Below are 26299 nucleotides of genomic sequence, written 5' to 3'. Positions count from 1 at the left end.
ACATTAAACCTGAACAAACACACACACCAGCACACATACATAAAAACACAAGCTACATATTCCTTTACACATGCACAGGTAATACACAGTTTCATATATTTAACAGACAACAGATATTTAGAGTATTATATTCTGCCTTTTCTTTTCTTTTTCAATTTTGACCACATTTCTCACACATTCGCTCACTAGGCAGACAAAAGGGTAGATTATGCCTATAGTACTATTTCCTACTAAACCTTGGCTGCATTTTCTGTGTGGCTTCACAACAAATACAGATATACATTATACACATTGCTGTTAAGTTTATCATATTTATCATATTAATCAGATAAGATTTAGGAGTTTTGTAAGAAACCATACCATATCATTACTCAAACCTCAATAACTAATCTAAAAAGGTGTGTCTTGACATTTTGCTTGTTGCTAGACTCAAATGCAGGTTGTCCTGGAGACAAAGTGGACACAAAAACTAGAGGTGGACAGTAAAAGCTGCTTCTCTTTGTCCTGGCAGGTCAGTGCTGTCAAAGCATCAAGAAAAGTTGTTATCTTTAAAGCATGTTGGAGATATTATCAGGCACTAGTCCGTCAAAACCAGTAGCAGAATCTGTAGTTTGTTCTAAACTTCAAATCAGCAAATGTAAGTACGTGTTTAACGATCACAATTCAGATCAGAATAAAAAGACACAAAGATTTCTAGCTTGGTCCTTGACATTTAGTGCCAGGATTTTTTTTCCTGTGCATAGTGCAGTTTGGGCCTTTGCTCCAATAATTACAACTTCAATCTTCAGTCAGCAAGCAATTGTGACATTCACTACGCACTGTCATCAATGTGCTGAAACTGTTTATCAGAAGGAACGATGAAAATGTAGTTATATAGATAAAGAAATCAATAAAAGGTATCATGAAAAGACTCAACAACGCAGATAAGTTACAATATTGTATAAGTGGTCAATGACAGAGACAATAGACCTTTTTCACTGCAAACATTTTGACTTATCATAACAGGAAAAGCACCGCTGTAATTAATTAATAACATTAATAACGACTGCATTCCATTTAGGTGAGCTAGTTCCATGGTATTGTTCATTGCTGGCTCACTGTCATGTCTTACTGGGACACTTATTTGAACAGAGCCATCATTAATGAAATTTGTTTCACCTGTACTTTTCCTCCTATGACAAGTCAAAATTACTGTTATGAAAGAGGTCTATATACTTTGTGACACAGAAAAGTGTGCTCTTATTGACCACGTCAAAAGCAATGCTGAAATCTCATTACAAACATTTCTTGTTAGCAGTGTTAATTCTCAGGTCATTTGCAACTTTTCCTGGAGGTGTCTTAGGCCTTGTTTAGACTGCCAGCCCAAATCCAGTTTTTGGCATATCCAGATTGTATCCAGATTGATTTTAGAAAGTCTGGACAGTCAGAAACCACATGAAATGCGACTTCTGCAAATCTGATCCAAGCCAAATTTGTAGGTGGTTTGAAATAATCAGATTTCTACGTTCTGGCCACTCAAGTAGGATTGAGTTGTTAAGTTGCGGTGCAGAACTCCTCCATCGCTGAGTTTGTCTGGTGCGACGGAGGACTTCTGCACCGCGTCTTTACCGTGCAAATGTTTGGAGGGTGAGATGATGGATCTCCACAGCGTACATAGTTACTGATGCCTACGTCGTTACCACAGCAACCCATGCAGACAGGTTGGTGATGTCTGGACACACAAATCTGACCTGATCACTTGCAAATAACATTGCGGACAGTCTGTCTTAAAGATCTGATTTAAGAAACAAATCTGATTTACCTGCAGTCTGAACAAAGCCTTAGTAGAACAGAACTAATAGATGGATACATTTCTCAAAAACACTTACTACTTTAAGATAAGAATTTTGCTTTTTGAAAACTATTTGTTAAATGGTGTTAGTTCAAATAAAACTTAAAGTATTAACTGTAAGAAATAAATGAAGATCTATTTTACTTGTCTGCAGATTAGGTTTCTCATTCCTAGATTCTAATTAATACAACTGCTAACTGCTACTTCTTATGAAATGCTGTTTCTAAGATTACTGCATTCTTGTACTCTTTGATAACTTAATCATGGTCAAAGGAAAAAAATCTTTCCCCACAACAAAACAGACTGCATGGACAGGATCACAGTAGGATCCAATGTTTTCATAAGGACTATTGACAGCACATTTTCTCTGACAGAAAAAGTGCTCATTGGGGGGGAACTAAATTCATACTTATTGCCTTCTTATATAGGGATAATTACGATACTGTATGTTTTCCTAGAATTATGTTACATTATATTCATAGTCCTTAAGGATAATACATAATACATTAGTCACTGCCTCTTGCCTGTGAGCACAATTAATATTATTACTCATTTCCAGTGGGTTTTTTGATGACGAAGTTTTTTTGATGGCTCACTCCTCACCAACAATGCCAACTTAGACTGAAAGTCAGGCATGAAATGGGAAAGTGAAGGAAGGAGTAATCAATCCAGAGTGGTGTAGAAAAGACTAGAGTTTTTTTTAAATTGCCAGTGACTTGAGAGAGGAGATGATATAGGAGTCTAGAGAAAAACAGTGGTATGAAGAAGGAAGGAAGAACAAAGACAAGTAGTGGTAAACAATAGTATACAGAGAAAGGAGAGATGAGATGCTCATATTTCCATAGATGTATTAGAAAAGATTGCAGGTAAAAACAACATAAGACATGAAGAACAACAAAACAGCGGTTGAGACTTACAAAATAGAAGAGGAGAACTGGACATGGAAAGAAAAGGGAGAAGAAGAAAATTGAACAAGATGAGAATAGGAACATGGGGAAACAGCAGAACACACACAAACACACACTCATCCTTTAAATAACACATATTCACCAAGTGCTCTCTCTATCTCCCTCCATCTCTCTCTCTCTCTCCCTCTCTCTCTCTCTGTCACACACACACACACACACACACACACACATACACACACACAGTCAGGGACTTTGATCTGCACCTCACAGAGGAACAGACAGATTAAAATGAGTGGAGGGAAGGATAGAAGAGGTGTGGAAGAAAGAGAGAGATGGTGTTTCGCTCTAGTTACCCACAACCCCTTGCTTCTTTGATACACACTGCCTTCATCAGTTCACACAGAACTGAAATGTGTGTGTGTGTGTGTGTGTGTGTGTGTGTGTGTGTGTGTGTGTGTGTGTGTGTGTGTGTGTGTGTCGGTCCAAATATATTGGATAGGCTTACATAGTGTAATTTTCTGATCCTTTTCTTTGACTATCCTTGCATAACCTCAATATGGAGACCTCTCTCTTTTGATCACTCAGTTAATCGCAGTCAGTATTCCTCTCTCTTGAACTCTCACTCATTCTCCTCTACTTTCCCTCTGTAATTGTATCTGCATGTATGTATCTTTCATGAAGCGCTTTTCTGCCATCACACTGATGACTCTAGTAAATTAACGTGTGCAAGACATTACCATCTTCCTCCTCACTAGATAGATACATCATGCTTGGCCTAAGACCTTACATGTCTCTCTTTGTGTGATTCTGTCTGTCGCTTAGATGGTGATGGTGTGTTGGATGGAAGTACAGCAGCAGGAAGCTGGTTGTCTGTGACTGACCTACAACCTTACACCAACTATAGCTTCTGGATCAGATGTTGTAACACACAGGGTTGTGTTGAGAGCCTGCCACTCAATGTTACTACAGCCCCAGCAGGTAAACCTTACAAACTTGATTTTCACTTGTAACAGCCACCATATAAATATATGATCAGATATGTTGATCATGATATGTCTTGATCAGATACATACTGATATGATAAGTGACGGCTGTGTCTTAGTGGTTGAGCGGGTCGTCCACCAATCGGAAGGTTGGCGGTTCGATCCCAAACCACATGTCGAAGTGTCCTTGGGTAAGACACTGAACCCCAATTTGCTCCCGAGGGCTGTACCTTTGGTGTATGAGTGTGTGTGAATGAGTTAGTTCCTTTGAACTGATGAGCAGTAGGCACCTGTCATCAGTGTATTAATGTGTGTGAATGGGGTGAATGTGATATGTAGTGTGAAGCGCTTTGAATAGTCAGAAAGACTAGAAAGGCGCTATACAAGTACAGTCCATTTACTATTTACTTATCACCCTCATTAATATTCAGAAACTGATTTTGGTGAATTGTTGGGGAGAAATGTGATGTTTTCAGAGTAGCTGCCATCCCACCCATTCAAGCAAGTGGTCCATTTGACCAGTCAGGAGTAGGGAGGATTCATGTTGATCTCTGAGTACAGGCATGACCTGTCAAACATATATTGTACAGCCAACATAACATGACATCTTTCTCAAGCTAATTCATCAGTGGCCTTGCCAGACCAAAAAAATGTGCAATGCCTTTTCCATGCTAGATAAGGCTAATGATAGTTACCAAACTATAGATTGTACTAAAGAACTATTGGAATTTATATGTTTTTTAAACTGTGAATTGGGTGTAAAATCACAGGTCATGTTTTTGCACTGCTTTCAATAAAAAATACAATGTGGAAACAATCATCCCTCTGTGATGAATCTTTACAATGAACTATGATAGTATGGTTGTGGCCCCCATTATAATAAGGCACTTTTGTCTCCACTAAATTGTGTATGTTCTGATTTAAGTGGCTATAATTGTAGCTTTTGTTCTAACTCTACCACTGTAACATTTTAATCTCATTACTCTGATTTTAATTGCTATTCTTGTGAACTAGAAAGGTTCATTTTTACAGCTTGCAATGCAAAAGAAAAAAACAATTATTCAATGAGTAGCTATGACAAACACGGACACACACACACACACACACACACCATTGACTTTACTTAATGATCTGAACACATATTTCTGATTTACACAACGTCTGTGTGTATTGTGTGTGTGTGTGTGTTTGTAATTGTGTAGAATAGAGACTGATTATGAATAATGATAAATGTCAAAGCTGATCAGAGCAGTCTGGAGATAATGGTAACAAGGCAGCAACACCCACACCTATAGACACACATTTTACCACTTTAGCTAATGTTAACAAAAGTGTTGAATACATACAAATGCACAGACACCACACCACACACCCATGTCTCAGTCAGAGAACAACAAAAGACAGACTTCTGGAAGTTCTACTGTTCAAGTTCAAAACAAAGGCATAAGAAAGTATAAATTTTAAATACCAGACGTTTCCTCTCTTTCTATCTTTCTTTCTACCTCTGTGCCTCTGGCATCTCTTTAGACTTCTTTAAGGCAAACTGTCTTGATTCGTCCTTGTTCTATGAAAGAACAGAGAGAAGATAGTGGAGCAAGAGACAGAAGAGCAGAGGAGGAGGAGAGCAGAGAGAGAGAAGTGAACATAAAAGTGCATAGTTTAAAACGATTAGTGACACCTCTGATATTGTACCTGCTAACACACCATGAAAGAGACACAGGCTCACCAACAGTGTGTGTCTTTGTGATGTATGTGTGTTTGTGTGTGCGTGTCTGTATGCGTGTGTGTGTCAGAGAGGCAGAAATCAACGCGTGTTTCAAGAATTACACACACACACACTCGGGGAATGACAGTTTTGCTGATCTACATTAGGGTCTTCTTTATTAAAAAGTAGAAACTAGGGATGGACATCGATTTTATTAATTTAAATTCAATTATGGATTTATCTTATTGATCCAATAATTTATCAAATCCTTTTTTAGCTGTAAAACCATATGTATTAAGAAGAACATCCTAAACTAAACCAATTGTGAAAAAACAACTAACAATCATTAACCTTGCAAAAAAATCACTAGTGCTTTAGATCTACTAGTTTCATAGTGACTCTGACATCGACTCTGATTTATGGTACAATATATATGAAATTGATAAGAAACTGAAACAGCGACTGTAATGTACTGAATGTCTTGCTTCGACATTCTTTTGCTTCTTTCCAAAAGATTGATAAAAAATTTGTCAGTAACTCTTTAGCCCCTAAAACTTGGATATTCACAGACACATATGCACAAAAAGAGAGAGGAAGAGACAAATTAGACATAAGGGTAGTGAAAAAACTGCAAACAAGTCAGAGGTGGGCCTCCTAACAAATATGCACACAGATGGGTCTTTGGTGGTAAATAGAGTGCTTGTGTCATGTGTGTGTTTCTGTGTGTGCACTAAGACAATGAATGTGAATTAGAGTGATCATTTATGTTGGTGAACCACCACTAATATTATTCTGAACCAGTGTTCAAAGAGCATTTTGAGGCTTTTTTCACATATTGTGTGTGTGTGTGTGTGTGCGCGTGTGTTTGCAACAGCCATATTTAGGATAAGATGTCTTCAGCAATCAGACTTGTTGTAGTGGGAAGAGAGCAGTGTGTTTGATTGAAGGGTCACTTTATACATCGGAGGGCCTACTCTTATTTTGCATAGTCAACACTACAGTCACTCTCATTTTCCCCTTCTATTTGTTGTCCTTATCTCTTTCTTATTCTGCTTTTCCTCACATCTTCTCTGCTTTTGTTAAGAGCACGGCTATCATACTGAATCAAGATGGTTTTACTGATTTTCCAACACTAGCACTATGCTCATGCTCAGCTGGAAAAGAGGGTGGGGTCATAACACTGTGTGTGTGTGTGTGTGTGTGTGTGTGTGTGTGTGTGTGTGTGTGTGTGGCTGTGAAAGAGAGAGAGACGTTGTATATCAGTAAATCTGGTGCCCCTTTGTGGCACTCTCACCCTCCTTTACAAGGGATATTTTCTCTTTTGCTCTTATGTTTTTTGTTTTTTTTTGTTCTCCTCTTCTCTCTCTTCACTCCTGTCTCCTTTTTCCTCAATCATCTCTTCTTTTTATACTCCACTCTAAGCAGAGCCATTCTTAGATGGAGGGCAGGTGTCATTCATTTAGGAAGCAGTTGATCAATGAGCTTAATAATGTCAATATAACATTGACATACCTTTTACAATCTTGTTTTTTTCTGTTGTTCTTTCTTTCTTGCTTGCTGTCTTGTATGTTTGACTCCACAACTGTCCTCATGCCACTCCCCCATTTGTTTTCACCACCTCCATCCTTCCTTCATCACCTGTTCCTTCCTCCTGTCTTCCTCTCACCATCTTCTCTCTCTCTTCATAGCCCCAGATGGGTTGTCACCTCTGAGGTTGGCCCATGCAACTAGTGCCAGTCTGAATGTATCCTGGTCCGCCCCTGCCCACTCCAACGCACCAGGCCCACTCCATTACAGCCTGCAAATGAGGGCATCCCCAAAGAGGCCTGTGATACGGTGAGAGACACCACAGACACAGTGGACAAGTTTGCACACAGTTGCCCACAGCACATGCAAGTGATCTGAGACGTGATAATAAATAGCAATAAGAGAATGACAGAAACACACACCACTCTCAGATACATATCACATATATAAGCACCTAAAAAATGTGTACACAGACGTATGCATATACATGGACATACAAAGGGGCACATTATACAGCACAGCTGAATATGTCACATCAATATGACAGACCATCAGAAAAACAGAGAGGAAATGAGCTGGAGAGACGGGGGGTAGAGTCAGAAAGACAAAAAAAAATCAAAGCAGAGCAGAGGGGGAGAGAGAGAGGTGGCGAAAATGCAATAGAATAAAAAGAGAGGGAGGGTGTGCATCTGATATGTATTCATTACATGCTTCCTGACAACAAATTGCAATTTAATCCAAGAAGAGGAGGCTCTCATTCTGTGGTAATAAATAAATGACTAGCTACATGTATTATATATCAGACAGCCATGCCCTCCTCCTCCTCTGCTATGGAAATCTCATTGTTCCCTGATTTATTCATTCATTCATCCCTTCTATCCATCTGATGCTAAATGGTCAACGTTCCCTCATTTATGACAATATTCTTTTACTTTGCCCTAGATTCCTTTGTATGATTATATGATATGGGATCAGGTATGACATGGGAATATGATGAAAAGGAATATGGAAATATTGTTCATATTGACAAGATAGTTACTGTTTAATGACCGTATGAAACTTGTCTCTTTGACACTTTTATAACATTGCACTTAAAATAAAATGAACTTAGAACAAATTAGAATACATAAAAAAGATAGAACATGTTGTTTTTTTGAAATATGATAAACATCTACTGTCTTAAGAGTTAAGAGATGTGTTGTGTCTGAGACGCATTCGACTTTACATTTCCAGAAAATAACTGAAATATAACACGTTCCATACACGAAATGTTCTGTCCCAAACGGTTCTGTACAGGTACCCTTTTCCTACTGAACACTAAATAACTACTTTATGGTTGTTCAGATCTGTGTCTTCTTCATTTCCTCATCTTTCACCACTGGCCAAGATTCCTACAATTAATCCTGGAATGGTCTCTGCTCGAACACTATAAGGGGATAAATGTGCAAAAAATGGTTAGTCTATGTTATCAGCAAAAAAAAAAGAGGTTTGTTCTGTATTTAAATTTTATGTTAAAAGAATATTCAGTTAAAACATCTGGCTAACAAATGTCATTGTAACCGTGGTAATCACTATGTACCAAGTAGACATTACATCAGCTGACCGCAGGAACTGCTACTGCAGAAAACACACTCTGGGGAGCTGTCCAGTGCTGAATCTCTGTGATCGGGCATTAAAGAACAAAACAAGAGATGGTGAATAAAAGTGAAAGTTAAAAGAGAAAACATTTGCTAAATGTTAAATAATATTAAAATACAGAATAACAAGAATCATTGTGGCCAGGACAAATGGCATCCATAGCAATGATAAACATATGTTTTGCTAACTAGTGATTAGTGGTGACAAATTTAATTTTATCATAAAAGTCTAAAGATTTGCTTGTTTTTTTTTTCTTTTGCAAAAGAAAGACACTATTGACAGTAAAAAAAAAAAAAAACAAGCAAACAATTTAGTTAGTTCATGAGCCTGGAAGATAGCTCAGGGCTTGTGCTCTTTTCTGTCCATAAGCTAACTACTCAAAATTTAAAACTATGTGAGGAGGAGCCAATTTGGGAGTTCGGAGGCAACATGGGACCAAGGCTTCGGTAAACCTGAGTGTAGATTTTTGTGCAAGCAGACAAACACATACATATATATATTGTTCATCAGGAACACTGCGTATGGAGTACTCCAGCTCTAGTTCACACAAATACTCACTAGATCACCATTTGTAAATGATTCGTTGTTCCTCTTTTGATCACCTGTTTGATTACAACACAGCACATTTTGACCCAATCCAAATGTGTGTCAACAAATGTATTTATGTTTGTGTCCATCAACTCCTAGGCTTATGGAAAACGCAACAGACACCTTTTCCTATCATGTAGAGGACCTGTCGCCGTACACGCAGTATGCGTTTAGAGTGGTGGTTTCACACACACATGGGCAGACAGTCGGGCCCTGGGCAACCCTGCGCACTGCAGAGGACAGTAAGTACACATACTCATGCACACAAGTGTACATATCAAATTTAACATACTTGTTACACACATCAGTTCCAGTGCACACACACACAGACAATGCAAAAATGGCAAAAATGAAAAGCCACTTATAAATAACCATCAAAAAAGACAAATTATTCCATTGGTGGTCATAAACAAACTTGTTGGTTCAGATAAACACTAAGTACTGCTGTTCTATAAGCTATCTGTTGGCAGTGGTTGTTGGCGTTGTTTTTTCATACTGAATTGTTCTGCCTGGGTGCTTGTGTCAGCAGTCCAGCTGAGTTTTGCAAGTGACTGACTGAAAGGTGGCTTGCAACAGCTGGTTGTTAGTTGGTCGCTGCCAGTTGGCCGTCAGTGCTGCTGAGTCAAAGTTAAACTCAAGGAGTCTGACAGATCTCCTGATTTTAGGTGATGAGCTAAACAATAGCCTCACACATTAAACATATGGCCTGTGGTGTTAAAAACAGAGCATCTGCCCAGTTTCATTTTATTCTCCGAAAGTCTCCAAGTTGTTTTTTTTTTAAGTTTTATAAAAGTGTATTAATTTCTTGGTGTTGGTGGAGGAGAAGAGAGACAGAGACAGAACATATTAAAAATGAAGAAGGTGGTGGAAACATGGGCACAAGCAAAATAGGGTGAAACACACTGACACACATTTGCATACTGTAAGGTGTGTGTCTGTGTGTGAGTGACCTAGCCAGTGTCATTGTGGGCTAATTGCTGTAATAGAATCATATTAGCCACTGGAACAGCCTCCTCAGTGCAAAGTTATAAATTAATTAGTACCACGCTATTATCACATACATTATCATTAAGCAGCTGAGATTTGCATACATTGAATACATGCGCATACACACACACAGACAGAAATGTGTATGTACACATGTATGTGCAGTGTACGTATACATACACGTTCACAGATATACACACTGATGCACACACACACAATTGCAGACATTTAGGATGCATTAAATTATGGCCCTATGCTTTTCTCATTGCTATTAAGAATTTAATTCCCTCTAGCAAACACACACTCTCTCTCTCTCTCTCTCTCAAACAGAGTGAGCTTTTGTTACGAGTTTTTCCCTGTACTCAACATTTATAGCTAAGGTGGACAATATTTTTGTGTTTTCATGTGAGAGTGGAAAAGTGTGTGAATCTACCTCTCTCTCTGTGTTTTTGTGTGTGTATGTGTGAGTGGACTATAATAGATGTGTCCATTTGTTCAGACTGTCCCCCAAACCTCCATCCCTCTCGTTCCCCTCTCTCCGCCTCACACACACACACACACACACACACACACACACACACACACACACACACACACACACACTGAGAACATGTGTCATACACACACACCTGCTTGTCCTCTGTATCAGTCACACACCTCCTCATGCTCACGAGCAGTAACACACAGTCATGAAGTTTCATGCAGACAAACTCATCCCCAAAAGCACATACACACAGACTACACCTGTACTTAAATGGTCACAGTGTCAAAGAAAAAAAAATGTTTACAAACCCTTTCTTTCTTTTTTTAGACTACCAACTTCCATCTCTGTTTAACTGGAAGTGGACTGGTAGGGTTGAAGTTAAAAACGTCTACAAAAGTAGACACAATAGCAAATCTGTCAGCATCAATCAAAAATGCATAGTCTAAAAGCACTAAACTATTTTTTGTGCTTTATCATTAAAATGGAAAACATTGGGATGCTACTTAACCTGCTACATAACCAGTTGGTGCAAAAGTCATGAGCCCATATAAGAAATAATTATATATTGTGTTTGTGTGTGTTTCACTCATTAATTCGTTTATTTGAACAGAGTACATGGAGGAGTCTGTTTTCCTTTCTGCCCTATATTATGTCACAGCTCCTTGTGTCATAATGATCTCGATGAATTACTCACAATTAAGTGTCACATCTTACAATTGAATCTTACATCCATACATGTACACACAGTACATAATATTGTTGAAATGTGAAAATGTCCAATCATTTTAAAATATGCATGAAAAATGATTTTAACATAATAATGGAATACATAATAGGTATGGAAGCTTTTAATAAGAAGGGATTTAAACCCATGATGGGAGAAAGCCAAGTGTAGCCAGATTGGATTTTTCTAACATTGATGTGTAATTTGTCACCATAAACCCATCCGCCATCGTCTTGGCAGTGACAGGAAAGGCTGCATTCCCCTCCTAATCTCCTCTCCCACACACTTCATAAAATGGCAACCTTAGCAAGCACTTTTACATTTCATTGTCATGTATAGTAAGGCCAGTGGTTATGATGTAATTTTTCTTGTCGTAGGTCAGCACAGTTCATACAGTACATACAGTATTCACTCTTACAAACATAGGCACATAAAATGTTAACTTAGCAAAAAACCTGAACACATAATCACACAAACGCACACACACATTCATACATATGCTCAAGTGACATTCATCGATCTTATTATACATGGTATTTTTTATAGTGCAATCCTTTAGGTTTTACCCCTTTTGGAAGAGATCCCCCATATGATGATCTGTGTTTGTAGGTGTGAGCTCTAACCTTGCAATGTTTACACTTACAAAACAGTATATACTATACTGTATGTTGATATGGATTCGATAATGTACTGTATTCTCCTCATTACTTTTATCTCGTTGTTCTCTTTTTTTTAATCTTTCCCTCTCATCCTTCCTTCGATCTTTTTCATATATTTTTATTTTTCCACTGTCTTTCTCCTTTTGTCATACCTCTTCCTCTCTCACTCTTTCTCCAACTCTGCGTCTTTATTTCTGTCTGTTCGTGTTTGAGCACAGAATGGGTTTCACTTCTTCTATTTGACAGACTAGCCCTTAACTATTTACGAGAGAGAGAAGGGAAGAGAGAGAGGGGAGATAGAGAAAAAAGAAGATAAGAAATAGAGAGAAAAATTGAGGAAAGAAAAGTGGAGAGAGCAAAAAGGTAAAATGAGGAATTGAGGAAAAAAGAGGAAGAGAAGAAAAGAGAGGGCTAATGACAGAACAGAGAAAGAGAGAGACCCACACGTCCTCCTTTCCTTTTTATCATTCCATTAAAGTTTTATATCCATCTTTTTAATGTAATTTGGTCCCTATGAATTCCTGCCGCTGCAGAACAGACAGACGGCTCCTGTGAACATAAACTCTAGCTGTGTTGGACAGCTCCCTTTCCTCTGTCTACTCCCATGTTCACACTAGCTAAGTGATCTAAGAGAGTATGTGTCTGTGTGTGTGTGTGTGTGTGTGTGTGTGTGTGTGTGTGTGTGTGTGTGTGTGTGTGTGTGTGTGTGTGTGTGAGACAGACAAGATGTGTGTATGTGTGTTATACAGAGTATGAATAAAGCACTGTTTTGACAAAATGATCTTAGCCAAGAAGTCTTAGAAAGTGTGTGTGTGTGTGTGTGTGTGTGTGAGAGAGAGAGAGAGAGAGAGAGAGAGAGAGAGAGAGAGAGAGAGAGAGAGAGAGAGAGAGAGAGAGATGGCGAACACTAAAAAAGCACTGTTTTACCAAATTGAATTGAAAGCAGAGAGAGAGAAGTGTGAAGGAGAAAAATTAGGTTAGAGGTAAAGGCAGAACACAAAGAATTCATGTTATTTAATGAATGAGTGACTGCATTAATACATTCTGTTCAGTTAGCTGTCCCAAGGAAATGTTGAAGTAATGTGAGCATAATCCCACTGTTATGTTGCATATGAAGAGGTAAATATTTCATGTACATTTTTATATACTCATTACCTGAACATGTATTTACACGTTGCTTTTTGATTTGCTTTCTTTTAAATAAAATGTCAGAACTGTGATTCCTCAGCAGTCACATGCTGAAGTATAGCTTTTGTAATATTTTTAGAATTTCTTTAGTTGGGTTAAACCCAATTAGTTCCCACTAATTTGAATAATTTGACACACCAACATATTTCCACATTATATTTTAAAAGCCAGATATTACTTAGAAACTTTTGTGCTCTCTTTCTGTAGTACATGGATATATCAGAAGGTTATCTGGAATTAAGTAAATCACTCCAAATAGTCAGCGTCCGATAAGTATATTGAACATTTTTAATGATTGACATTTCAGGTATCGTGTTGGTTGTAGTTACTTAAGGGCTAATGTGCATATCATATACTCACGATGTTATGGATAAAAATCAAGCTCATGACCTTGGTCATGCATCATCCTCTTTCTCACTGCCTCTTTAGTGTCTCCTAAAGCAGCAATGGCATTAAATAATCTGTAGCAAAAGTAAAGATATGAAATGCAATGTAAATTCTCACCGTATTGCTTGTCACGTTTTGACTCCATGTTGTAAGCGTCTTGATTACAGTAAGGCTCAGCGTTTGTCCTCATTATGACTCCTAGGAGCCTCGACTCACCTTCAAAAGCCCAGTCACCCACATACACACATGCCCACAAACACACATGTGCACACACAGGACCCTACGCAAGGCTAAAAATAATACCCTTCCTCTTCTCTTCACATGGATACACACAGATGTACGCACTTAAATCTACACGGGCCCTTACCTACACATACATACACACAAATATGCACAAGAAGCTACATAACATGTATACACACACACACACTCCTTCCTCCCTCCCCCTCTTCCAGCCCTTGTCAGTTGATTGTGTTATTACTATGCTAACCAAATCCTTATAAATGTGATTTAAGGCTTGGCGGCCCCGCACTCCTGTTTTAGCCTTCTGCTACTGTGTTTTACTGGAGAGAGGAGGAGTAAGGGTGGGAGGTGTGGAGGGAGGGATGAAGGGAGAGGGGAAAGAAAGAGGGAAACGCATGGGGAATGAAGAGGTCGGAGAGGTAGGGGGGACAAAAAAGGTAGGAGTGAATGGGAGACAAGGGAAAACAAGAGCAGTTGGAAAAGGGAGGATGAGAGATGGAAAAACCGGAGACTTGAGCAGGAAGGAGAGAAAGAGGGAAAGAGCGTTAAGGAGTCAAAAAAAACAGAGAGAAAGGGGTTGCTATGCGTTCCCTCAACACTCGTTCCGTCCTATCCAGAGAGCAGTAAAGCGTCAGTAAAATAAAAAAAGGGAAAAAGCATCACCTGCATCTTAAATGAAAATTTCAATTGAAAAACTTAACAGCCCTTCAAATTGCAGAATTTTACACGCGCCAGTAAAGCCTAAATAACACTCAACACTTAGAGGGGGGAAGGGGAGGAGAGAGAGAATGAGGGAGGAATGTGGGGTGACAAGGGGGGTTTTTTGGGCGGGCTGGATCAAGGTGACTGGATTGTGTTTTGTGGTAAAATTATTCACAATTGAAGAGTTTCTATCTGCGATCTGTCTGTCTTCCTCTCTGTGCATCTCTCACCTTTGTGTTTTTTCATGTCTGTTTTTGGAGACAGACAGAAGGAAATATATAATAAGGCAGACAAGAATATAGTCAAATAGACAGAAGGATGCAGAATGTCTAATTAGACAAACAGGTAGAGAGACACCCCGACCCTCCGCAAAGATGAACAAGAACGCAGTGAGGCATGCAGACAGGCTGGCAGATATGCACATAGACAGACAGGGAGACGGGCTCTTTGGTTATTCGTGGGGTTCAGTGGACCTTTGGTGATAATTGAATCAGTGTGAGTGCTGAGTAGAGCTAGCATAAAAACCTGTTAACCCAAAAGGTCAACTCTCTGCATTGTTTATTTAGCAGGGAGACCGGAGAGAGAGAGAGGGAGCGAAAGAGGGAGAGAGACTGCGAACACAAAGCACGAGTAACGGAGAGAGACAGAAGAAAATGGGAAAGAGGTGGTGAGGGAGAAGGAAGGAAGGGGTCAAAGAGAGGAAAAGGGAAGAGGTGAAGAGACAGACAGAAGGAGAGATGTAGATAGAAGGAAAGATGGGTTGTCGGTGGGACCATTTGGGATCTGTAAAATCAGCCAAGCTTTACATCACCATTTTTATACTGTTGTTTATTTGTGTGGGAGAAAGAGGACATATGTGTGTGTGTGTGTGTGTGTGTCTTTATGTCTTTACTTGTGATGTGCCTCTCTCTGTCTGACTGTGTGTTTGTGCACACATGGTCAAACTCCATGCCAGGTTTTTTTTTTTTATGTTGCCTAATGTATCAGTAAATAAATATCTCAGAGAACAATACATAGTTGCTTTTATAAATCATCGGGGTCCATTGGTAAATTCACCAACACCACAAACAAGATTTTCCAAAAATGTGTAACTTTTTAAAAGGGTTTGCCTGCTTTCCTTTGTTTTCTTGTGAGAAAAATAGTGCTTGGTGTATGCTAAATATACCAGCAGGCTCAGGCTATTTAAAACATGGGAGAGATACTGAAAAAGGGCATCATAATATCCAAATTAAGTATGAGGCAAAACATTTGAATTGTGATAAGCATTATTCTAAGAGACATTTTAAAGTTTTAGTAGAACTGGGGCATCCTGGACCAAACTCTGAATGTTAGTTGGCATCTCAGTCTGTGTGAAGTAAGGCCAGTTAGTAGATAGTCTGCAAAATACACACATTGTTAAACAACCACTGTCTTATGTACATGCTTGCTGACATGCTCATATACATGCTTGCACACTTTATCTCTCATGCAGTCATGCACGTATACTCTTAACCGCTCATCTTCTTTCATCCTCTCTCTCTCTGTCTCTCTCTTACACACACACATACACACCGCCATCTGGGAAAGCCGTTAGCGGTTAGCGGTAGCACTTAGCGACGCAGCACGCTCCCTCAGTCCGCTCAGTCACCTTGATCTGCTTGCCCTTCACACAGCACCATTACTGCTATACTGCATCACTGTGTGTGTGTGTGTGTGTGTGTGTGTTAGGAAGAGTGTGTGTCTATATATATGGACATGCATCTGTGTGTGTCCATTATAGAGCAGTACAGTGAGATGTAAATGCCGGGGGAGGAGGGAGGAGGGGGCATTACCTTCAAATGAGCTACTGTGGAGTGAAATATCCCTCTGACTAGTCTTGTGTAGGTTCTTATCCGTGCGTGGACATGTGCAAATCATGTGACTGTGTGTGTGCCTGTGGCCTTCTTATGTGCATCTCTGTCTGCCTGCATACGTCTAATACTAGTGAGGACCATTTTGCCTTCTGGACATAAAACTTGAAGGTACTCCCAGGCACTGAGAATGGCAGTGAACATGAATACACAGTAGACCCAAATTAGAAATCTAACTCTCTGAGGCCACAGCTGTGCAAAAAGATGTGTTGTGATACGTTTGCAATCAGTTTGGTCTCCAAACCTGAAGTTTAGTAAATGCTACTAAGTTCTTCTCAATTTTCAGTTTTTCATATAAACTTATTTCATGAAACTTAAAGTATATCGCTCAAATATATTATGTCCCAAATGTTTCCCTCATTGTAATTACTAAAATTATGGGTCATTTGTGTGTGTTTGCATGCATGTGTGTGTCATGTGTATAGCAAAGCCAGTGCAAAGTTGGGCTAAAATGTTCCCAGCAGTCCAGCCTGGCCTATACATCACTTCCTGAATTCCCTGCTGAAAGATGCACAGACTCACATTCAAACAGTCACAAGTACGCATAAATCCATAAATACAATCTTGGTTTGCTCAGGGGGAGAAATTTTGAGAGAAAGAGAGTTTCCATGTTAATCCCTTGGATAGGGATGGCAAAATCACTCTATGTCCTTCTGATGTCATTCTTGGTGATACTTGTCAAATAATTCTTTAGAACAAATCCCCCTACTCTGTTTTCTCACTCTTTTATAAGCACACACACACAAAGAACATATTTCTGTCTATATATCTTTTCATTTCTTTTCCCTGTCTTTTTATTTATTTATTTCTCTTTACCTCCAGGTCCAGGACCAGTGGACACTCCAGCTGTATTACGGCTCCAATCTCGAAGTGTAACAATGACATGGGTTCCTCCCTCCCAACCAAATGGCATTATCACCAATTATACCCTCTATCTTTGCCCCAGTTCTAGCTCTTCTTTAGATTTCAAACCCAGCTCAGGCTCCAGCACAACCCTCAACTCCAGCTTGGGTCCTAACCCAAGCCTATTGCCCAGTACCGAGGGTGCATATCTTAACTCGGGTCATAACCTCAGACCAACATCAAGTCTTACCACCCCAGGCTCAAGCCACATCTCCATGTCTACTGTCAGCACAGGCAGTAATGGCACAATCCAAGGCACTAGACCCAACCTCTTCCCTAACCCTTTCTCTAGCTTGAGGCCTGGTATCGCAGAAGACAACCAGATCGAGTCCACTCGTGGAAGCAATACAAACCAAGGCTCCGGTTCCATCTCATTACACCCCACTGAACCCAATACCCCCAGTGTAAACCCAAGCCACAGTCTTTTACTATCAAACCCACAATACAATGCAACCAACTCTAATACTCAACATATTCTAAAACAAGACCCCTTCCACAGACCCATCTCTGGTTTGTTTAGTTCCGCTTCAGATTCAAGTTCATCCTTTCTATCAGTCACTGTTCCAGGGAATACCACTAGCTACACTTTCCTCGACCTACTGCCATACCACATCTACAGCCTCCAGGTATACAGTATATTAGAATAATACTATGGTAGAACACAACACTGTACCGTATAGAGCGATAGATTAAACATTATATTATGCAATTTAAAAAACATGTTGATACAGTTATAGTGTCATAATTAAACAAATGTTAGTCTGATTCTGTTCCAAAGATGAATATAAATACAGTAACTAGATTTTTTTATGGGCAATTGAATAATGTGTTTCCAGTCACAGATTAGACTAAATTTCAAAATGTCACTGCACCCTTTATTTTTCTTGTTTCCACTTTAATAGTCATTCTAGCATGGAAGTTGTAGGTACCAGAATTAGAGATTATTGACTGAGAAATAACAACAGAATAAATCTGTTATTAAACTGTTCTTATCACTATTAATTAGTGATTTGCTGACTGAAGAAAACTGCTAGAAACACATATCACATTGTGATGTTACATAATTGTTCTCCAACAACTAGGTGGAGGCGTGCACTAGTGTGGGTTGTTCAGTGTCTGGGATGTCTCAGAGCTTTCGCACCCTTCCAGCTCCCCCTGAAGGGGTTCCTGCACCTCACCTTTACTCTGACACCCCCACTTCTGTTCTCTTGTCCTGGGGTGCACCGGAGTGGAACAATGGACCACTGGAGCGGTAAGAGATGATCACATACATACACTTCAATCCCTCTGTGACACTCCTATTTGGACACTCCTATTTATATATGAATTCCATTGTAACTTGTGGCGTTCATAGGTGGCTGATTGAGCGCAGAGTTGCTGGGACCAAACAAGTCTCAACAGTGGGCCATCTCCCAGCAGACCCTCCCCCCCTTTCCTTCCTGGACTCTTCATCAGCTCTCAGTCCCTGGACTAGCTACCAGTATCGACTTGTTCTCCATAACCAGGCTGGCAACACCACAGGTTAGGCCATAATAATCATCTTAACTGAAATTAAATTAAATCTGACCAACATGTGTGTATGTTGCATGCTGTAGTAGTAGTTCCGGCTTTACGGGATTCACCACTTTGTGTCGATTAATGCTTCCGTTCCTTTGTTGTTTCGCAGTAGGATCTTTAACCACATATTGTTACATACTTGCAGGACCTTGGGTGAATATCACCACCAGACCCTCTCGGCCCGCTGGTCTCAGTCCACCAAGGGTGAAGGTCTTGGGGCCAGAGTCACTTCAGGTATGGGCACCTTTTTTTAGCTGACTTCTGACAGGTTCACTAAAAACCTCTTGAACTGGCATGAGAGTACAAGAGCTCTGAGAAGATGCTGAAGAAAACAAATATAATCCAAGTCAGCCATGCTGCTACTAATAGTGAATTACAATATCTCCTATTACATTTAACTGATAGAAGGTTTCAGAATCTCAGGATGAGCTTTTAGAATTAAATTTTTTTTTCTTTAAATGTAAAATACAGAAAAAATTAAATGCAACTTCATTGAGAAGCTCTTCAGTCACTCAGAGTAGAAAAGACAAAGCAATGTCACGCTGATTGCTCTGTCTTTCCTTCTTGGGATTTAATGAGAAAGAAAAACATTGAACTCAAGGTCCCCTTCAGAAAATGGGAGGGGCTGTGACCCTGTCTGAGGCAGCTTCCTTCCTGTCGGCCATTTTGAAGGAGGGGCCAGAGTTAAGTTTCACCACTAGCTAATCCCACATCAAGGCCTATCACTGAAACAATATTGTATGCATACACACACACACACACACACACACACACACAAACTCACAGCCCTGCACTAATGCTAACTGCAGAAAAATGCTAATGCCTGTCATCATTTCAGAACCGCCCCTGTCATATCTGCAGCAGCACAGCTTTAGGGGTCACAGGTCCGAGAAGGAAAGTGTTCCTTCCTGGTTGTTGCTAATTGGACAGACAGGCAGGCCTCTTCCTGGTTACCAATTGACCTTGACAACACAGAGAGGATTTTGAGTATCTCCCTTCATAGTTTCTCATTCTCACACTCATTATCTTTGCCAAAATAGTTATGCATTTGCATTTTTCTGCAGTTAGTTAGTTATGCTAACGGCATATTGATAAACCTTTGTGAATTAAACCATTAATTTGATTTTGGTTGTCTCTGGATATGTGACCCACCATTCATAATTTATCCCCTTTTTAACCACAAATCAGAAAAACCAAACTCAAAGATTTGGGACTTGATCCCAAATCCTGAGAGTTTGTTTGCAGGATGACAATATAAATACCTTAATATGTAAGCGATAATGTTGATCCATGTACGAATAAATTGTAGAATTGTGTTGTCAGCTGCAGAGGTTGGCACTCTCTGAGTGCTTTTGAGTTTTTTCTGATTTTAATAGCATTGATGCACAAAGACACACACACACACACACCATGTCCTTACACACACACCTATTCTCTCTCACTACCAACTTTATCATCTGTCTCTCTCTCTCATACACATAAACACATATACAATCACACACTCACACATACTGTACTGGCCTTAGCCCCAGTGGTCTGTGTCAGCCCAGGGTCTCTGCTGTCTTCACCATCTCCAGATTACATCAGGCTATTCAATCTGTAAATTACTTTCACCACAAAGCACACCCAACACGCACTTTGGGAAATGAGCTACCTAACTCAACATGACCCTGCCCATATGTGGTTGTGTGTGTGGCTCAGAGTGAGTATGCATGTGTGTGGGGGTGTGTGTGTGTGTGTGCATGTGTATGTGTGTCATGTATCACCTCACAGTGTCACTTGTTAAATGAATATCAAGGTTGCATGAGAAATAATTATTCTTGACGGTCATTCATAATACTCCCATCAACATTGACCACTTAATCACCTAACTCATAAGTCTCAACAAGCTCTGAACTGATCAGTTATTGTACATGACAATTTGTATCCATAAGTGTGCTGGAGCACACAGTACATGAATACAGGGGTGTGTGTGTGTGTGTGTGTGTGTGTGTGTGCGCCCAATTGTTGAATTTAGGTGTAACTGTGTGGATGTGTAAACAAAACATTTATTGTGTAGACATCTGTAACTCCAACGTGTAGAGGTGTGTTTGTAAGTGAGTGTGTGTGTGTGTTAGTGTGTGTATTACCATTTGTGTGTGTGCCAGTTACCTTCATCTTCACTTTGAAATGCTGACAGACTGAACTGTTTCCAAATCAGATGCAGTGCTCAACGACAGCAAGCTTTTGTTTTTGCATGCAGCAATTCCATTAACAGCCGTTTTCATTATTTTAGCATGGTGTTTGTGCATGTGCGCGTGTGTGTGTGTGTTTGTGTGTACCTGTTTTAAATTTGATGAAAGGAATCTACTGCTCAAGTCAAAGTCAGGCTATCTTTCCCCACAAGAGAGTTGAACAAATACACACACACACACACACACACACACACACACACACACACACACACACACACACACACAGTGACCATCCTAACGGTGTACATTCACATACCCAGGTGTATGCACACATGGATACTACCTACATGATAGCACTGGTAGCACTAAACTAACCACACAAGCATTCACACTCTGATGCAGATATGTGTTTACATGAGCACACACTGCAAACTCTGCACATGCACACACACTCACACACATACCCTGTAGTTCATCCATCTAAAAGCTTTCTGCCGTCCTCAGCATGCCGAGAACATTTAGAATGTCCAGCCAACCAGTGAGATGACTTTTCTGGGATAATGACAGAACAGTTAGAAAGGATTACGTGAACTAGCCTTTAGTTTTCTCTGTACCACTATTTTTATCTGAACACTGTATTTTAACTGATCAACCCAGAACTTAAATCTAACACACTTATATTTCAGGTCACATGGTCACCTCCTCTCATTCCCAATGGAGAAATCCATGGCTATGAAATCCGCCTCCCAGAACCCTGCATCTTCCATGACAGTGGAAATACTTCTGAGCTCAACGTCACAGTAACAGACCTCATTCCATTCACAAACTACAGTATCACTGTGTTGGCGTGTTCCAAGGGTGATGGACATGTCGGAGGATGTACAGAAAGCCTGCCCACTCCAGCTACCACATTACCCACAAGCCCTGAAGGCCTTGAACCGCTGTCTGTAGTGGCAGTCAGCGAGTCTTTCCTGGCCATTTCCTGGCAACTACCCAGCAGGCCCAATGGACCTAACATCAGGTAACACAGATAATACACAGAAACCATGGCATTGTGTGCCAACACCAAGATTTTCTTTTCTTACCAAGGATGGCACAGTTACAACATGTGAGTCTTAGACCACTGTGCTTGGACATGCCATTTCACATTGCTGCTTACTCTAAGTTGAAGGTATACTGGTAAGACACTGATATACAAAGATACACCATAACAGACAAATTCCCTTGTCATCAACATTGCAAATAATTTTGTCTTGGCTGATTGGCCCATCTGCTGTCTCAACTTGTGTGTACACAAGGGAAGAACATAAATTACAAAATGGAAGAGGGGGGATGATGAGTTGTGTGTTTGTTAAGGGGAAATACTTTTATTGTCAGTTTACACCCTATAAAAATACAATTTAATGCCATAAAATGTACATAGCATCCAGGTCAGATTGACATGTCCTCAGCAGCAATCTCATCATGATTCAGTCAACATTACCACTAGTACGATAACGGTCTCAGAAAATATCACGGTATATGGTATTACGCTATTATTATTATTATTATTATTATTATTATTATTATCAGTTACATTGACCCTTAAAGGAATGAAAACAGAAGGGTTTTTTTTGGTTGCTTTATTATAATTTCACCAAATATTCCCATATCATCATTGTCCTGACAGACATGAAGCTTGATATAAACTTGAAATGTTTTTTTAATAACACTAATACGGTAGAATTCAATACCATAGATATTCAAATATACATGGTATGATAACTGTCAATTTTCATACCACGGTATACTGTGAAACCGATGTACTGCTGCAACCCCAATTCCTACTATGGATCAGTCATGCGTAACTGCTTTCAAAATGCACAGAACCAAACAAATTGCTTCTATTGCTCTCTGATGGTTGAACCGCGTGAAAAAGTAAGTAAGAAAAAGAAAGTAAATAATAGTTCTTTACAAGCAAATACGCATCCAAAATCTAATACTAATTATGAAGAGCTAATTTGTGTGGACCCCAATCTGTACCATCATAACTTTATATAATCTGAACCTACCCTGTGGTTTTATTCATTAGCTGTAGCCCAAAGTTAGAAAAACCAGGCAGCCAAGACTGAAATCTACAGCATCTTGTTGTTGAGAGAGACATTCTGGAGATGTTCAGTTGTTGCTGAAAAACTTAACCAAACAAGCAGATAGGAACACGTTGACAAGCTGCTAACATGAGTGCCCTGGTAATGAGCTAAGTGTTGTGCATTTTTTAATCCGTGTTTTCTCAGTCCTAATGCACATTCTGGTCCATTTTGTTGTGTCCTGTTCTACTCTGACAGAGATTAGGCCTAAAATAAAGGTCCATTTTCCTGGCAGGCGATTAAAATGCATGAGCCCGTCTCTCTGTTCTGCTCTGCTCAGCTCTGTGTGTTTGTCTAAGTGGGTTGGTTAAAAGGTGGCATTAAGCCCTTCTCTTCTGATTACAGCAGAAATTAGCATCACTGTGGGGAGAGGAAAACACAAACCCTGCAGAAAAAAACAACAGAGGGAGGGGCTTAGGGAGGGAGGGGTGAGATACAGTGGACGCAAAAGAATAGAGATGATGAAAAACAGCAGAAGATGAGGAAATGAGCGATAAGGAGAAGAGTCCGTTGAAAATTGTGTGTGTAAGTGTGTGTCTGTATATATGCATGTTTATGCAGGCATGTGTGTATTTCCATGTGGGTACAGTGTGTGTCTGTGTGCGCATATTGGTGCATTTGTGAACATGTGTTGTTTGTTAATGCATTCCTAAACATCCAACCGTGTGTGTGTTTTCATTTATTCAAATTTCCCCTTCAGATACAAGTTACTCAGACGTAAAACCCACCAGCCCCTGGCCATTGCCACGGTCCCCACAGTAATAGCCATGTCCCCTCCCCCCTCTGAAGATCTCCATCGCTGGCTCCATGTTTACTCCGGCACCAAATTGTTCTACCAAGATAAAGGCCTAAGCAGGTGAGATTACTGAAATGAGCTCTAGAGCAAACGCCGGCGCCGCAGCAAACCGTGTGTGCAGAGCCGATCGGCGAGCTGCCGCTGATGCCGATCTTTTAATACCGCTCAAAGATACATTAAGCAAATATCCCAAAGAATTAAATTGTTTTTCACGCAGCGTCCCCTAATCTCAGTTTGGCACTTGGTGGAAGCAGTTTTTTTCCCTTTTTGCTTGCTAAACAGCTCTGGGTGTACTCTTTTCAGGTTTGTGTCTCTACTGTGCTTTATTCAAGTAGTAAACTGACAAACTTTTGAACGTGTCAGCACTTTTCACTTTGCAGGATTAATGTCCTAGAAACTACTTTATGAGAAAGTAATTTGCATTTGTTTAATAGAAGTCACCATTTTAGCAAATCTAACAGTAACTTTAGAGTGAACAAATAGACACGACTGAAATTATGATCCTGTATTCCACTTATAGAGCATCACTATCGTATCTGTTGTTTCTCTTAATTCCATCAAAGTCGGTACTTGCACCAGTACCTTGTCTATATTAGCATTTGTTATTTTTTCCTGCCCAAGCTATTTTTGATTGATTGATAGAAGAAAGTACTTTTTTTTTTACAGCCTTTTATTCAGAATTTTGAAGATATTTCCCAGCAACATTAGTAGCTTTCAACTCAAAAGGAAAGTAAAAAATGTTGTAGCCCTCTTATCAAAAACAGCAATATTGTCTCTCAACAGATTCACCCGTTACCAGTACCAGTTAGTGGTACATAATGACGTGGGCTACTCCTCAGGAGAGATTGTTACCGCAGTGACCATGGCAGGGGTTCCCCACCACCCCCCTTCTTTGTCTGCGTACGCTATCAATCACACTGCTGTACAGGTCAACTGGACACAACCCTGTAAGATTACCCTCTCTCTTAAACACACACACACTCAAACACACACAGTTTTCCCAGCAAAGGGTTTGGCCATTATATGGCCATATATTCTATGAAGATTGTTCTGTGACTTGAATATTACCACAAAGTGAAAATAGAAACTCAAAATTATGTTTTCTCTCTTTGTGTCTTTCTCAGCTTTGCAAGACCTACAGGGAGACGTGGAATCTTACTTTCTGACAATAGAGTCTGCTCAGTCAAGTCAAGTCTTGGCTTTTTCCTCTGAGATCATCTCCACAGTGATAAGTGACCTTTGGCCCAGTACCATGTATCTGGTGTCATTACAGGTGTCCAACGGAGCACACAATACAACTAAGGCAATAGTTAATGTCACTACAGAGGATGGAGGTATGTGGACAAGAGTTGGTCTTAGAAATTGGTTAAAATGTGTCTTCCTACTTTGGATATATGTGTGAGGGTGTTATAGTGCACATATGTACATATGAGTGTGTCATGTACAATATGTAAATTTAATACATAGGTGTCTGTGTTAATGTGCGTTTCTCTGCAACTCTGTGCTTCACAGGAGATGTTAAACACATCATGTAGTGAGGCATGAAATCAATACAAGTGTGTGTGGGAGGCAGATTTAAAGTGTTATAAAATGCTTGTTGGCACCGCACACAGACAAACACACGCAAACTGCACACACAGCCATACACATAAGCTGTGTTCTACCCGTCAAACAAGACAGCAAACATGTTCCCATGTCTTATACAGGCTTTAATTACTGTACAGTACAGTTACAATACATCAGTTAATCTTTTCCAAAAATAATAAGTGACATCTCTATGGACAATATCTCCACAACTTAGCAACTCACACCAAAAAAATCTAGATCTTTCATCTTTCTTTTTCCCCGTCTCAGTTCTTTCTTTTTCAGTATAATCATATGTCAGAGGCCTCTCTCTTTCTCTCTAATCTGAGCAGTATAATAAAAAGTGCATTAAAAACATTAGAAAATCATTAGGTGCTAAAGCAAAGCACGGCTCGTTTAACTGAGAGGGCTCTGGAGGTAATTTCATTATTTTACAGCCATAAGAGTGCACACGCACGCACACACACACAGACACACACCAAGGCCAAATATATTTTAACTAATGCAGCTCAACCCTACCAACCATCCTAACATGGCCTGCAATCTATAGGGCAATGCTAACATCAGGACTAATTGGCAAGGAAAATGTGTGTGCGTTTCTATCTGTGTATGAGTAAAAGAAGCTCAGTGTGCAGTATTGCGTTGATAATGCCATCCTGCAGTAAATGAAATGTAGAGCAGTAGGTTGGGTTTAGGTAAGTGCATTGGCAGCAAAT

The 26299-nt window shown here is 39.8% G+C and overlaps 1 protein-coding gene across 1 annotated transcript in view; it reads left to right on the top strand.

The window, feature by feature from the left end:
* The window catches only part of ush2a (Usher syndrome 2A (autosomal recessive, mild)), a 222921-nt gene that overhangs the window by 118616 nt on the left and 78006 nt on the right, over positions 1-26299 (top strand). The window contains 11 exon segments of the mRNA XM_044199324.1: positions 3562-3717; positions 7116-7263; positions 9280-9422; positions 17266-17972; positions 18429-18598; positions 18701-18867; positions 19049-19137; positions 21764-22098; positions 23904-24059; positions 24783-24946; positions 25124-25333. Of these exon segments, the coding sequence (XP_044055259.1) occupies positions 3562-3717; positions 7116-7263; positions 9280-9422; positions 17266-17972; positions 18429-18598; positions 18701-18867; positions 19049-19137; positions 21764-22098; positions 23904-24059; positions 24783-24946; positions 25124-25333 (2445 nt within the window).

This window comes from Siniperca chuatsi, linkage group LG1 (genome assembly GCF_020085105.1).
Source record: "Siniperca chuatsi isolate FFG_IHB_CAS linkage group LG1, ASM2008510v1, whole genome shotgun sequence".
In the NCBI taxonomy this organism is placed as follows: domain Eukaryota; kingdom Metazoa; phylum Chordata; class Actinopteri; order Centrarchiformes; family Sinipercidae; genus Siniperca; species Siniperca chuatsi.
This window is presented reverse-complemented; position numbering and strand designations above follow the sequence as displayed.